The following is a 15,146-nucleotide window of genomic DNA, read 5'->3' as shown; positions in this document are numbered from 1 at the left end:
TGATGGGACGATGAAGCTACTCAGCAGATACAGGTAGGCACTGGTGGAGCTTCTGCCGCCGTATCTCGTCTCTGTGGAGAATCAAGTGCAAATATGGGTGCAGCTATGGACGAAAAAGAGACAGAAAGAAAAATGCTTTGAGGTTGGAATTTTTTTTTTTTTTTTTTTTTTTTTTTTTACTTGAAATGAAGCATGGCAGCATGGGGTGGCATTTAGTTCAGAGGCTGGGCGCCTCTTGAGCCGATTCAAGCTGGAGTCGTTGGGCAGATTTCAGTGGGCAGAGGAGAAGCTAATTGGAGCCCCGAGCGAAGCCGTCGCCAAGCCAACAGGTGCCAGGCTGCGTGTTTGTTTGTTTTTGAGTGATCCTTATTGTTGGAGGGAGAGACTGGCTCGCCCCTGTCCAGACTTGAGGAAAAAAACGAGCCCGTCAAATATTTAACGAGCCTGTCTTGCCGACAAAAGGGCGCTCACGCCTGGCTGGTCGTGGCGGGCATTGTCTTTAGGCGGAGGTGGTGGTGGCGGTGGGTGGGGCTGTGATCATCTGGGCTGCAGGGCTGAAGCTGAGACACAGCGCGGCCAAGTCCATCCGTCACTGACCCGTCGGCCCACCCGCCTGCCTGCCTGCCTGCCCGTGATGCCCGCTCCGCTCCGCTCTGCTCCCCAGCTGCCAGGCCCAGTCCCGCTGGCCATTGGGTGATGGAGGGCCCAGCTGGTGTCCAGTCCTTTTGATCTCCGGCGCCCCCACTCCCTCCTCCTCCTCTGCCCCCACTGCTTTAGGAGAGAAAACAAACAGCCACCACACCCCCCTCCCAACCCCACCCCACCCCACCGCACCCTACCCCACCCCCCCGACGGCAGCTGAGTGATCCCAACTTCCTCGTCTTCCCTTTGAGGGCGGCCCGCTTATCGCTGCCATCAGTCATCTAATGGGCCCCTGACAGGGAACCAGGATGGAGGGTGTGAACACCACGCGGGGCCCCCTCAGACGAGAACAAGGCCACTGGCACGAGGAGAGGAGACTTTTACTTTCGGGTGGGAACACGACGAAACGGTCCCGTTCCACTACAGATCAGAGAACGTCACGCTGTACAATTAAATAAACAAATGCACACTTAACATCCTGGGTTAACCGATGCACAGGTTTAGCTTTTCATTGACCTTAATGTGCTATCACAGAGGTGATGACCTATCAACTGTCCACCTCGCATAGCTCTGACGGTACGGCTGACCTCTGACCTCTCACGAAGCTCTGACGCGTAGAAAATTAGGAACCTTTCAGAACAGAACGAAGGAAGCAATTTCCTCTCACATGTGTTCCACAACAGAAGCAATCAGCTCATATTGGTTTGCGGAAGCAGACTGTTTCTGACTGGCCAAGCCCAGGAGGTGATCTGCACGAGTGGGGAAGTGATCTTCTCGAACGTGCCCCTCAGGCGCTCCTGTAGAGGTAAATATGATCCTGCCTCCACCAGCGAGGCTGCAATGGAGGGTAATTACACTGTGCTTCAGCACAGAGCGGCTCCTGCTGCCATTTCTCTGGTGAGTTATAGTTTCAGGAAGGCCAGGGCCACCTTGGATCTGGAAACAAAGCACTAAATTATCATGTTTAGCACTTGGGGTTGTGTGTGTGTGTGTGTGTGTATGTGTGTGTGTGTGTGTGTGTGTGTGTGTGTGTGTGTGTGTGTGTGTGTGTGTGTGTACTGTATGTGTGTGTGTGTGTGTGTGTTTTCTCTGGAACACTCCGTATAGTGGTGACAATAGGTGACCGTACTAACCGGCAGGCTGTCGATTGAAAGGAAAAGAATGTTGAGCCGGATAAACACTTCTCTGGAATCTTCCCTTCCCAGGAGTGATTCAGGGAGGTTCATTGTGTCGTCTCGGGTGTCTGCCCTTTGTCTCTGAGGTCTGTGGTTGGGCAGTATTTTTTCTTTAGCTACATTTCTTAAGCTTCTCATCCCCACATGTGGATTTACCCTATAGAAGCTTTGTGTGATGGTGCTCAGAATTTAAGAACTGTTCTTTGATAAAGACAAAGATTTTAAACTTTTCCACCTGGCTATCCTCATCATTTCTGTCCTTGTCCATCACAGTATGCACTCATCTATAATGATGACCAACATCAAACACCCTCTGTCAAGGTTATGTTGTTGTACTAAACAATACAATGAATAACTGACACAACAAGAATATCACCAGTCATTGCTTACTTCAGTGATAATTCCATACACACTGTGTGAAGTTAAAGCCATGCATGTCGTTTTAATGGCAAGAATCAAATACATACATCTCACAGACAAACTGACAACACTAGGTTGTAGAATTAAACACCACACCCCCACTGCCTATATGAGTCATATGTAGGAGGATAACAGCTTCTGTTTTACATTTTATTTTTGCACTATGCACATTGCCCTATGTATTGTTATGGTGAGTAGGATCATGACCCTTTTCGTCAGTTTTAGACTAATTGGGGACCCCCTTAATTGGGCACCCAGTATTGAAATTTGATGAAAAGGTTAACTACCATGTGCTCCTTCAAGCTCAACCTCATTTCTGCTGTTGTCTGATGCCTATTTTGTAGCCCTCTTCTTAGGACAGCACACACATATCTCTATTCCTCATAACTGCCCAAAGACAAGAGGTGTCCATTTCATTTGTCGTAGCAAAGGTACATAATTCATCCAGCACACTTTAGTAGAACTCTGATGGCTAAATGTGGGGGAAAAGCTGTGACAGGCTGTCCTTTACTGTAGACTCTGATGCTAGTGTTGGCCTGTTAGACTCATAAATCAGTAGGGGTTGATTGCATGAGATGCCAGCGGGAGTAAGTGAGAGTGAGAGAGCGAGAGAGAGAGAGAGAGAAACAGGAGGTCAGAAGAGGAAATTAGCTGCTGCCTCTCTTCTCCTTTCATGTGGGCTGGGGGCTAATTGCTGTCGACGCAGCGGCTCGTTTACATTTTAAAACAAACGCCCAACAAGTGCAGGGAGGAGTCCTTCTGTGTGTATGTGTGTGTGTGTGTGTGAGTATGTGTGTATGTGAGTGTGTGTGTATGTGAGTGTGTGTGTGTGAGTGTGTGTGTGTGTGTGTGTGAGTGTGTGTGTGTGTGAGTGTGTGTGTGTGTGTGCTCACCCTCGTGTTTTATGGTGGCAGATTTGACTCCGATGTGCCCGCCCACATGCTCTTCACCTTTATCTCTTGACCTCTCTTTCAACCCTCTCATTTTCCTCCTTCCTCTTTTTCTCCCTTCCTCTTTTTTTCACTCCTCCTCTCTCTCTCTCTCTCTCTCTCTCTCTCTCTTGGTGTTCACTCTCTCCCCTCCTTCTCTCCCTCTCTCTCTCTCTCTCTCTCTCTCTTGGTGTTCACTCTCTCCCCTCCTTCTCTCCCTCACTCTCTCTCTCTCTCTCTGAAACCTACACCACTGCACTGCAGGTGCTCTGGGATGTAAAGCAATGTCAATATATCTCATATCTATCACTCCCGGGGTCATTATCTCTGTTGCTGGCCCGGTCATTTCTAAAAACAGGCCTCAATTTAGAGAGAAAAAGGCGTGGAATGCCTTTGACACAACAGTAGTGGCCGCATATAGTCCTCTTGCATTCTAGGATCCCTATCAGGCAAAACGCGCTGATCTGTTTGAGGGGGTTATATCTACGACCCATCTGTTTATTGATTGTGTTGTTTTCTTTACGATTGCATGTTGTGAAGCAGCTCTCTGTAGGAGACCAGCAAAACTTTATTTTTTTATTTTTTTCCCGTCTGTGTGTCTGTTTACATATTGCATTACAATTTCTATTGATACCTAACTTTCTTCAAAGGCCAAGAAAAGTATAGGAATGTTTCTTTCTCTACCTTTTAGAAAGCAGCCACAGACACACACACACACACACACACACACACACACACACACACACACACACACACACACACACACACACATAAAAAAAAAAACATCTCTTTGTTTATTTCTCTGGGAATATTTTTCAATCTCCCGTGTTGAGCTTAGAGATAGACGTGTGCGCGGCACAGACGTTTTCTCTCTCTGTGTGTTTTTCTTCCTGTGTGCGCGTCGGCGTGGGCTTTGTTGTCGCTGCTCTCTACCTGGCCGTGTGAAGTGCCTGTGAAGTCGAGCCTCCTGCACAGCCGCTGCCGCCGCGGCTGCTGACACGCGCGGAGCATCCCACGACTCCGCTCCTCTCATCTCCGAGCGCTTCGGACTCCGACGCCTCTCGAGAGCGCGTGTCAAGCCGGTGTGCTGGAGGTCAGAGGCTAGCACCTCTCTCCTCTCCTCTCCTCTCTCCTCTCTTTTTCTCTCCTTCCTTTTTGCTGTGTATCTCTCTCTCTCTCTCTCTGTTTCTCTTGCTGTCTAAAACCACACAGTCTATGAAAAAGGGGTTGAGATAGTGAAAGCTTCAGGGATTATGCAGTGCACTGATGCAACACATGTAAGGGAGAGAGAGAGCGAGAGAGTGAGAGTAAAATGTAGGACGACAATAATAAGTGTTTATCTGCTTATAAATGTGTCGTTAAGGTTTTTGATTTGCATCCACCTGCGGAAATGAGATAGAGTAGTGTGAGAGGAGGTTATTTACTGGTGAGGTGTGATTGGCTGCCTCCACACTACATGTACACTCTAAGGTTGCTGTCAGGTGAGGCCAAGTCTGTTGGAAATTCTGTTTTTACCAACGTCTGATCGATCTCGAGGTAAGAGAGAAAGTCCAGATCCCACCAAAGGCAAAGACTCTGTGTGTGTGTGTGTGTGTGTGTGTGTGTGTGTGTGTGTGTGTGTGTTGTGTGTAAGAGAGAGAGAGCAAACAGACAGGCTGTAAAGTGCTGTGACCACCACAAATGCCTCATACACAACCCTCGCTGCTTTGTAGCCAGGGCGCATCGCTTGCCGCTGCATCTGAAACGGAGTTCAAAGAGCTGGTATCCAAGTGATAGAGTCTGTTCTCTTTTGCTTGCCAGCCCTCTGAACTCAGCAGTAGAAGAACTTCCTTTTGTGTCTCGTCCACTCAAGCCATAAACTTAGATAGTAAAGCACTGTGTATCTAATACCCTGGGTTTTAGGACTCCATTGCACTCGCTATAAAGGCTTCTTTAACCGTGTTTTTCAGTCAATCTCTTTCAGTGAAGCCCTTTTTTTGTTTGTTTGTTTGAGACAAGCTCAAAGGAATTTTTCTTTCTTTTAATTTTCACCAGTCCTTCCTGAACAGAGGGTCACGCGAGGTAGGCGCCATATTGTTCAGCGACGCCGTTTTGATTTGTGCCCAGGTCTCAGGAAACCTCATGGCAGGGACGGCACATCACACATTGTTTCTATACCTTATCAAAGTTTTTATGTGTAAGCTACCGCAAAACAGGATTAGCCCAGAGAGAGAGGCACACAACGGTTGTTATTAATCTGTGGTGCTTGTGCGCACGTACAGTACCCCTACCCACACACAACCAACTTCAGAGACTTCGAAAAAAGTAAAGCGCTCAAGAAAAAAAAAAATCTTTTTTTCACTGATAGTGATATTTTTTACCCCATAACTGCGCCCCCCCCCCCCCCCCCCCCCCACCCCCTTATTTAGATCTCAAGTCAAAATGGAAGTTTATTTTCTTAAATTGCTCCTTTTAACTCTATCCTGTTAACGCTCCGTAACAGTGGGATGAATGGCTGCCTTCTCTAACTCTAAGGGTGTTAGGCACCATGTCCAACTTCAAAGAGGCTCTTAACTCCACACTTTAATTGTATCTTAGCCTGCTGCTGCTTGCTCGCCATCTGATTCTGCTGACAACTGCACTCCTCTTCTCTCCCTCCAACTCTTCCTCCCTCGCTCCCCTTGTCTGTCATTAAGGCTTTCCCTCTCTTCTTTCACCTCTCTTTTCTGCACCCCCCCCCCCACACACACACACACACACATACACACACACACACACACACAGAGACATGGGCACAAACACACACAAACACACAGTGAGAGATACATGGGCGCAAACACACACACACACACACACACACACACACACACACACACACACACACACACACACACACACACACACACAGACTTTTTTTCTTCCACAAGTGGTTAGTGTTTCTTTCGTGAGTAAGTGTTCTAGATTATTGATTGGCTTAGTCATGAAAGTCTGAGGTCGGACTAGATATTACAGCTTTTCTATTTACTTCTACTCAATCCGCATCTCGCTGTCTCTCTCTCTCTCTCTCTCTCTCTCTTTCTCTCTCTCCTTTTGGATCACTCGTTCCTTGGCCCTGTATGTGCCTTTATTTGCCATTGTCCTCCAGATATTCCTCTCAGGCTTAAGATAATGGGATAGTCACTTCAAAGTGATCTTTGTGGAGTTTAACCCCCAGCTGACAGTGGAAGTGGACAATACACTAATTGAGAGCAGTGCCTGATCAGAGGATTCAGTTCAAAGGGAGATGCAGATGCTCCCTTTAGATGCTCTTAACTTTATTAGTGTTTATGGTCATGCCAGGGCTAAAATGATCTGCCTTTGAACGTCTCTGAATTAGATTCACTCTTTTACTTGTTATTGGTTCACTCTGTTATTTACCATTTCGTTTTACATAAGAAATAAACGTTACATAAGAGATAAAGGTTTGAATCTTTTGTGATGATTAGACATTGAAAAAGCATTGAGTTCAACTTTGTTAGACTGTGGTTAAAATCTATCCTGGCCTGACTTCCCTATGTCTCTGTATGTAAGTAGGTTCATTCAAAATGTGTGCACCATCAAGGAAAATATTAAAAACACAACTTCAAAGTGGTCAGAGTTACATAAATGTGACATGAGTATAACCAGAGACAGCATTTAAAGTCTTACAAAGTTACAAAATTGTCCCATATAGGACCTCTTGTTGACTCCAAATGTTGAGCATGTGAACCTAAGTCTGGACAGGCAAAGCACTTGAAGTGAAAAGTCAGCTTTAATTTAACATGTCACATTGGGATCTCCGCCACAAGGTAGCATATTATCTCCCTTTGATGTTACTTAAGCCCTCAAAGCACCTGTATTTATGCAAACAAGGGACGCCTAACTTTCACCGCGTTTAATACCAGTCAAACAGGAAAATGTAATTTTTCCCCAGGAAGTTGGGGCAAGGTGACACATGTGTTTAATTTGCCCCACATTGCGCAAGTCTTCAATTAGCCTCATGCTCACCCCTGGTTTTTTCGAGGTTTAAGAAGCAGCAGTTCTTCTCCTCTCTCTCTCTCTCTCTCTCTCTCTCTCTCTCTCTCTCTCTCTCTCTCTCTCTCTCTCTCTCTCTCATCCCCACATTGTGCTGCCACTGCTCAAACATTTGGATGCCTCTGTGAAATGGCTGGGCCCGCTACAAAAGGGTCGGAGAGGGGTCAACATCAAAAAGGGTCGTTCTGCCACTTTACAGCCCCCCTGTTCAGCACGGTCCAGATAATTGTGTTGGCATGAAATGGCCAACAGGTGTGGTTGCATGGAGTCCCATGCAGTGCTGCGCTGCTCACTGTGCTCTGCGTGAAAGAGCTTTTTTTGGAAAAAGTGCATTGGTGGACGAGCTGTGAAAGAAAAGTGACTGGGGGGGCTTCAGATGTGGCCGTGCACAGCATGTGGGATTGTGACATCACAAGGCCAGACATTCCTGCTGCCCTTTCCTTTTAAGAGGTTGTTCAGCGCACATTTTACGGTCAACCTATAACTTGCCTATTGAGCACTCGTAGTGTCCGGTGCAACAGTGATCTAACCTACTTTTCCTAAGTCTTCCATTACAATTAGAGAGGAAAGAATATGTTTCTGTCAAAGCTTGATGGGTCCTCCTTGTTACTGTCAAAAAATGAGACCCCAGTGTGAATATAAACTTCTGTTCACTATAGCAATGCCATATTTGAAAGTATTTCCAAATAACTTCTTGTATGCAATTTTCTGAAAGAGGAAAGTTTACCCTGTGTAAATAAAGATAGATAAACTCATTTATTTTAAGATATGTTTTAAGATACTTTGATTCTTCAAGGCAGGCTTTAACATGACTTTTTAGACTTTATTGACAAATAACAAGTTAACTGTTTGTAACAGTGATGGGTACACAAGGCAGATAATTCCCCTTTACCTGAAACTTGAAAATGTTTCAAATAATATGTAATTTCCCAACTGTTAGCCGCGGCTTATACATTGATTTTATAAAATTTCTTCAGCTGAGGTTAATACACGGGGGCAGTTAATATGATATTAATATGGTTTTATTTCTTTTAACTTGCATAAAACACTGTCCTGCGGCTTATACACAATGTGGCTAAAACACAGGAAACTACTGTAAATGAATCAGTCTTTCATCATAGCCTCATAACCAGTCAGAATTCATGCCGGGTGATTTGATGGATACATTTCTGTCTGATTTCCCTCACTATGACATCATCAATAATTCCTTGGACCTCCCTCTATGTGTGGTCTATAGTCAAACTGCTGTAGCACGATAGGTGGTGCAAAACTCAAGAAAAGCAACTTAGGAATTTCAAGTATTAAATCTGAACTATATCGGACTCTAGAAGATGCCTTAGTCTCTCTGGTACCATACGCCTTCATAATGTTTCTGGGACATTGCGTTCTGGTTTTGGTCAGTTGGTATGTGATGTTTTTGGCCTTCTCTTCGCCTCACACACCTTAAAGGTATATGTCACATAGAAACATAAATATTCTCACATTGGCAATAAGCATACAAGTCAGGATATGCTTTATGATGCCTTCAAGCTTTGAACAATCCAGTATGTGTGTGTGGGTGTGTTGTCGTACCAGTTCATGCACTGAAGAGCTTGTGCATTTAAAGGCTCGGCTGAACTTGAGATATAAAAATGACACCAGCCTACTCAAACTGAGGGATTTATTGTTCCTGATGTAAGTTGATCTAAAGGTGGCTTTGCACTGGAGGGACTATTTGCGGTTCCTAGAACCTTTTGAGAAACTACATCTTTTCTTGCACATTCAGACTACACGGAACTAGGGGAAATTGTAGTTCCTCTGACTATTTGGGCCAGGGTAGAGACTTTTTCCTGCATATAGGAACCATGACTGGCATACTCACATGAACATGTTGATTGGTCAAGCACAATAGCCAACTTAGCCATGCAGCAGAAACGTAATATGTGTAAAAATCATTCAAATTTGCTTGACAATAAAATTTTGCAAGAAAGCTGCAGAGGCTGACTAATGTCAAGTTGATGGTAATCTACTGAAAATTAAATCACTGAATCATTCACTGCTATTACAGCTTTGGCTTGCCCATAGTTTCACTGACACTTTGGTGAAGAGCCACACTCACTGAAGCTTAGGGGTCCCACATTAGGGCAGTTCAGTATACCAGACCAGAAGTGATCATTGTCCACTGGAGTAGAGCAGCCAAAATATGCTAGTTGCAGATTATTTTATTAGCCTTTGCAATGGTATCTGTCAATAAACTACAGTAACCTAAATAATTATGCTGTCTGTTTCATTACTTCATGTCCTATAGGCACGCTAACATCAATTTGATGGTAATGTTTCTGCCAGTAAAAAAAATCATTCAACATTCATTACTTTACTAACATTAGCCTACTAACTAAAATCTTCCTCTGAAGCACTATTTGGTCGTACAGTAAATACAGTTTGGCGTCGATATTATGGGCAGGTTTAGGCCTACTAAAAGAGAAATATTGAAATATGAAATATTTACCAACCATGACAATGTCGTAGTAGACTACATAAAGAGTATGACCCTCTTAACATTTGTGGCGTCCATTTCTCACTATTTAAAAATCTAAGACAAGCTAATTCATTTGCAATGTTTTGGTCCACCAATGTGAGTGCTGTATGATGTACAACGTCTCCTCAACGTCCCTACTGACAGTGTGATAGCAATCCAAACAGCCCTGGGAAATGTGTAGTTCAATAGCCTCTCCAGTTGGTAGTTCATAGAACTGTGCTCTTCAAAGTTTTTTAGTCTGAAAACACCTTTAGACTATGAAAATAGTTCTTATTAGAAACTCAACACTGCTCTAGGGCACGGCTTTGTATTATGTTGTGCTTAAATACATTTGTGTGAATTTTTCATTATGCATTGTTCATTAAACACTGTGTCTCACATGTAATAGCATCAGCATCATGTAATTTTACAATATGACAAAGTTTTCTACAGTATGCAACTGTTACTTTCTCAAGTGTTGACTACTGCAGAATATTAGTAGGTTTTTGTTAAAGTAAGATTGTAGGTTTTCAGTTGTTGTGACAGTTTATTACTTGTTTATGTAATTGTTGTTGGCTTTGTAATAGAGAATTCCAACCTAGAGTTTCGATGAAGTTTTTGATTTGGCCGTGGAAAAAAAACTCTCTAAAAGACCTGAAGCATCTAGCTCTTCTTTAAGACTACTGAGATATCTCAGACTGTCTCCTGAGAATGGGAGTCTGTCTCGCTTTGAGGGAAGAACTTTCAAAGAACACACCAGACTTCTCAGGTCTGAATAATTCTTTAAAACAATCCCCCAATAAATGCAAACCCTGCTGATTATGTGGCCAGAGACATTTGTTTCACCGTATAATAACAGCACAATTGATCATGTTCTGACAAACTTTGTCCTCTTAACTCTCACCATGCTTTCACATTTAAGTAATTGTTTCACTCTTTTTCTCACTTATGTGGTTATTTAATTATACAAAGTTCTTTAAAGTTGATGTTCAACATCAAAGGAACAATATACTCTTTGAAGTACCATGGGGTAGGATCAGTCTCACTCTCTCTCTCCTTCCCTCCCTCCCTCTCTCTCTCCCTGCATGTGTGCGTGTGTGTGTGTACGTGTGTGTGTACGTGTGCAAGTATATTGGTGCTCCATACACCACGATTGACACAATAAACCCGGGAATAAGTCTCCCTGTCTGTTTTTGTGGGACATATACTTTAGGTATTTCTTAATTTATTTGAAATTTTACATTTCACACATACTTATATTCCAATACAATATTCCAGCTGCGGAATTACGCGTGGTTTGCTATAGGGAGACTGCTGCAATCAGATCCTATTCAGGGAGGTAGGCTATTGGTTACATCGGCCATTATTTTATGTCGCTACGATTCCAGAGATGAACGGGTTAAACTACGAAATATGCAAGAGGGGAGGTCTGTGTCTGTAAAGTTTATGTAGCAACAGAAGGATTGCAGGGATAATGCCATTGGGGCGGCGGATCATTTACTTCTGACGTTCCAAAGCCTCGGGGAGTTGGCTCAAGATTGCCTGTCTTTGATAAGGTCCTTGCAACGTCGTAAAACTTTGTTGTTCTTTAAAAATGCTTTAATCAATTTGCTGTGTATAATATAATTGTAGATAATTTTGCTCAACTACTGTTTGCGCTACTAGACTCGCAAGTTAATAGAGTTGCGCTTGTTATCCACCGATATCTTTTTTTAATAGCAAAAACAGACAGTTGTTTTCTATCTCTCTTTCGGGACCAGGCCGGCGGTACTTCACTTTGAAGTCCACAGTTAAACCCTCAACCCAGCTCGTTTTGAAATAGCCTGGAGGAGTTATGCCGCCTGCAATGACTATTTGAAACAGTACCTGGTGGAACTGGGAAACGCGTCTTCTTTTCAGGGTTTCATTTACCCCCAGATATAAGAGATAGTCTACATGTTCGAACGGAGCGCAAAACACCGGCGCGTGAAACAAATTCTGGATTACTCTTATGGGTTGCTTATGGTGCAGTAGTGGACTATATTTGCCCTCTGAAGGAAAGAACTACTAGATCGATGGTAAGTTAGAGAATGCGATGCGATTTGAGCAAGGCCCCCCTCCCTTGGTCTCTTTGATGTGCGCTGAATCGCTTTGAAGTTTATAAATACGTTCTCCCTTTTTGCTGTTGTCAGTGCTTAAGCCAGATGATTGTCATTGGAATAGAAATCGGTTATCAAGTGTGTGTTTGCTGTTATTAACACAGTGAGTTGATATAATAGATCGTTATAGTGTGATACTTAGATCGCAAGTGGAGAGGGAGGTGGGATGTGTGCGGCGCGGTTAGCACTACCTCCTTGAAATTTTGACACCCCCTCTGATCTAAATAGGAGGACCTCTTGCATGCTCTAGGGTCAGTTGTTGAATGGGACAGGGTTTCAGACAATCCTTCCCGCACTGAGGACATACATGGGCTAGAAAACATAGCCTAACCTAGTCTCAAATACAGCTTGCATTTCATGTTTTTGTCGGATTACTGTTGCTCTGAACGGAAAGCGATTCTTGGATTGTATCTCGCATCGGAAGGAGGACAACATTAATGGAATAGTGCGATCATCCCATTTTTATACTGTGTTCTTTTGACCAGGGTTTCGTTTTACAATGGTATGTGGTTTATGGATGGTCTCATTTACAATGTGTAATTTGGATAAGAAATGCTTTCGCCGCAAAGCAAATGATGTGATATTGTTTACAGTAGCGTGTCCGAAAATACTCGGCACTGCAGAACTACAGTTTATTAGCTTACATCGTGAGCAGACGTGACACTTTCTGCCGGTACTGAGCGAATAGAGTCGTGTAGCTTACTTGTTTCCGCAGGTAAAGCTACACGAGTTCAGTCGGGAGCGCATGTCACATTTACTGAATGTGTGTGCTTTAACACCCAACAAAGCTATTATTTCGATAAATGGCAACCTATCCAGGCGAAAACCCCTGTGTGCTGTGAAATGCCTAACATTTCTGAGATTGTAATTTCGTTCAGCAAAAGCTGTGATCGAACTAGGTTCCATAGTAATTTTCGTGACCAAATGCTGGGCTGTAGTTCCATGGAAGCGTAAGTTGGGGGCCAACTGTGCAAATGATCAAAGCGTTATTATTGATCGTGATCACTGTATGCCAAGACGCTCGCTTTCCCGCAGGCTTTCATCTTTCTTATGTGGCACGGTCCATTGTAGCGCATCGGATGTATTTTCATTGTCGTGGATAGCTTTGATGGTCTTGCCTTTTTACGGTAGTCTGAGGACAAGTGCGCATGGTTCGTTGTGAATGAATAATGTTATCAAATTCCGATTCTGAAGCTATTCTTGAGTGTATGCGTCTGTATTGATCTGTTTGTGTGAAGTTTTCGCACATATTTCTGCATTTGTTTGTTTCTAAATTAAACAGCAAGCAGTGTGGAATACATTATTGACATACCGGTAACTCCAGTTAATTAAATAGATGTGACAGGTTATGTTAATTGGCCATATTACATTTTAGAAGGTGTAAGTGAATAACAAGAAGTATTAAATAGATGTGACAGGTTATGTTAATTGGCCATATTACATTTTAGAAGGTGTGAGTGAATAACAAGAAATATGTCATATTGTCACTTGAAAATGTCTCTGTGCTGTTTACTTCATGGCTCGCTTTGAAGTTTTGAGGGTCTGGTTTTGATTAGATCGATACTTTGTGTTTCAGAGAGAAGAGGAGTTGAGAAGCTCCCCTGCTGGTTTTAGTGAGTGAGGAGAGTGGAGCCGAGCTGCAAGCAGGCTAGCGCTGCACAAGGATACGAACAGTGGAGCCATGAGTAGGGCGCTTACGGACCCTATCGGCAGTAGCTTCAGAGAAGATGCTCCTCGTCCTCCGGTACCGGGGGAAGAGGGAGAAGCGTCATGCCACACTCCCAGCAAATATGCCAAAATGAGACCTCAAAACAAGGCTAAACTGATTGCTGCCTCTTCTTCGAGTTCCACGCCGCGGAGGAACGAGGATGGACTCGGGGAACCCGAAGGGAGCGCGTCCCCGGACTCTCCGCTTGCCCGGTGGACGAAGTCGTTGCATTTTCTCTTGGGTGACCAAGACGGTGCTCACCTTTTCAGGACATTTTTGGAGCGGGAGCAATGCGTGGACACGTTAGACTTTTGGTTCGCCTGCAACGGGTTCAGGCAAATGGACCTTAAAGATTCCAAAACGGTACGAGTTGCCAAAGCAATTTACAAACGGTACATCGAAAACAACAGCATTGTCGCCAAGCAAATGAAACCTGCTACAAAGGCATACATAAGGGATAGTATTAAGAAGCAACAGATAGACTCCGCAATGTTCGACCAGGCACAGACTGAGATTCAGTCGACCATGGAGGAGAATGCTTACCAGATGTTTTTAACTTCTGACATATACCTCGAGTACGTTCGCACCGGGTGCGAGAACGCTGCCTACGTGAATCACGGCAATCTTGGAAGTCTGAAGTTGATGTGTGGGTATCTTCCTCCGTTGATTGAGGACAAGGAATGGAATTGCAATGACTTAAAAGTAAAAGCCCTGGCCACTGTGGTCGGACTATCGGAGAAAACATTACGAGCTACTGTATCCATTAGGACAACGGATGTGCTGGAACATGCGTGCAGGTAAGAGGTTTGAATATTTCAAACAGTTCAGAGTGTGCAATGAATTTAGAAGTATACCCATGTGTACATCATCTTAATCAATTTCAGTGGATAAAAATGTAGTCAGTAACGTTTCCATGTTTCTCTGTACCATTTGTAAGTAATGCTGAGCCTTACTGCCCAGTGTTTATGTGTAAGATGGGTTAGTTTGCCATTTCCCTTCTCAGTACTTAGTGGGTTTGTTTGGCTCACCTACTTACTGTTAGCTATTAGTCTGTTGAGGAAAACATCAATGACACAGTGGTTCTTCCTTTCAAGTTAATGAAGTCTAGTAGACAGCCCTCTGCTGGCACATACGTTTCCTGTGCTTTGAAATGGTGCCTGAGCTGAAGGCTTGAAGTCACACAGCAAGCCCCACTGATGCTTAGTGACAGTACCTCAAAGTTATGCAATATTACTTTCTTTGTATTTTTTAAAGTCATGTTCTTTGAAAGTGCACACATCTAGACACACACATTGTCATTCTGTTTCTCTCTCTATCACTCTCTCTCTCACACACACAAATATTTTACACACGCTAAAGTTATACTGCCAAGAGCTGATATTGTCCTCTTGGTCAGAGATGAAAGATAAGATGTTTCTGGGAAGCATTTTGGTTCATTTCTTAAGATCCCTTACCAAATACTGTCCAACAGCTGCAAGCTCTTTGACATTGGGAACGTTTTTAAAGTGTGGATTTTATGCATGATTGCGCATCAAAGACTAGTTTTATAGTATTGACCAAACTGTTCTTAGTATGTCCATACAATAAAACAAGAAACATCTGGAG

The 15,146-nt window shown here is 43.8% G+C and overlaps 1 protein-coding gene across 7 annotated transcripts in view; it reads left to right on the top strand.

Annotated features, from left to right (window-relative positions):
- Nucleotides 1-15,146, top strand: part of LOC121718172 (axin-2-like) — a 75,996-nt gene that overhangs the window by 45,063 nt on the left and 15,787 nt on the right. For 4 of the 7 annotated variants that reach the window (XM_042103068.1, XM_042103067.1, XM_042103064.1 and 1 more), the window contains 2 exons: nt 1-33; nt 13,410-14,338. The exon at nt 1-33 is cut by the window's left edge and continues 32 nt beyond it. In XM_042103068.1, coding sequence (XP_041959002.1) covers nt 13,515-14,338 — 824 coding nt within the window. In that variant the 5' untranslated portion in view covers nt 1-33; nt 13,410-13,514. Of the gene's footprint in view, nt 34-11,183; nt 11,252-11,295; nt 11,753-12,020; nt 12,336-13,409; nt 14,339-15,146 lie in introns of those variants that run through there. The other 3 variants (XM_042103071.1, XM_042103069.1, XM_042103065.1) reach the window with 3 other exon arrangements.

This window comes from Alosa sapidissima, chromosome 9 (assembly GCF_018492685.1).
Source record: "Alosa sapidissima isolate fAloSap1 chromosome 9, fAloSap1.pri, whole genome shotgun sequence".
In the NCBI taxonomy this organism is placed as follows: Eukaryota; Metazoa; Chordata; class Actinopteri; order Clupeiformes; family Clupeidae; genus Alosa; species Alosa sapidissima.
This window is presented reverse-complemented; position numbering and strand designations above follow the sequence as displayed.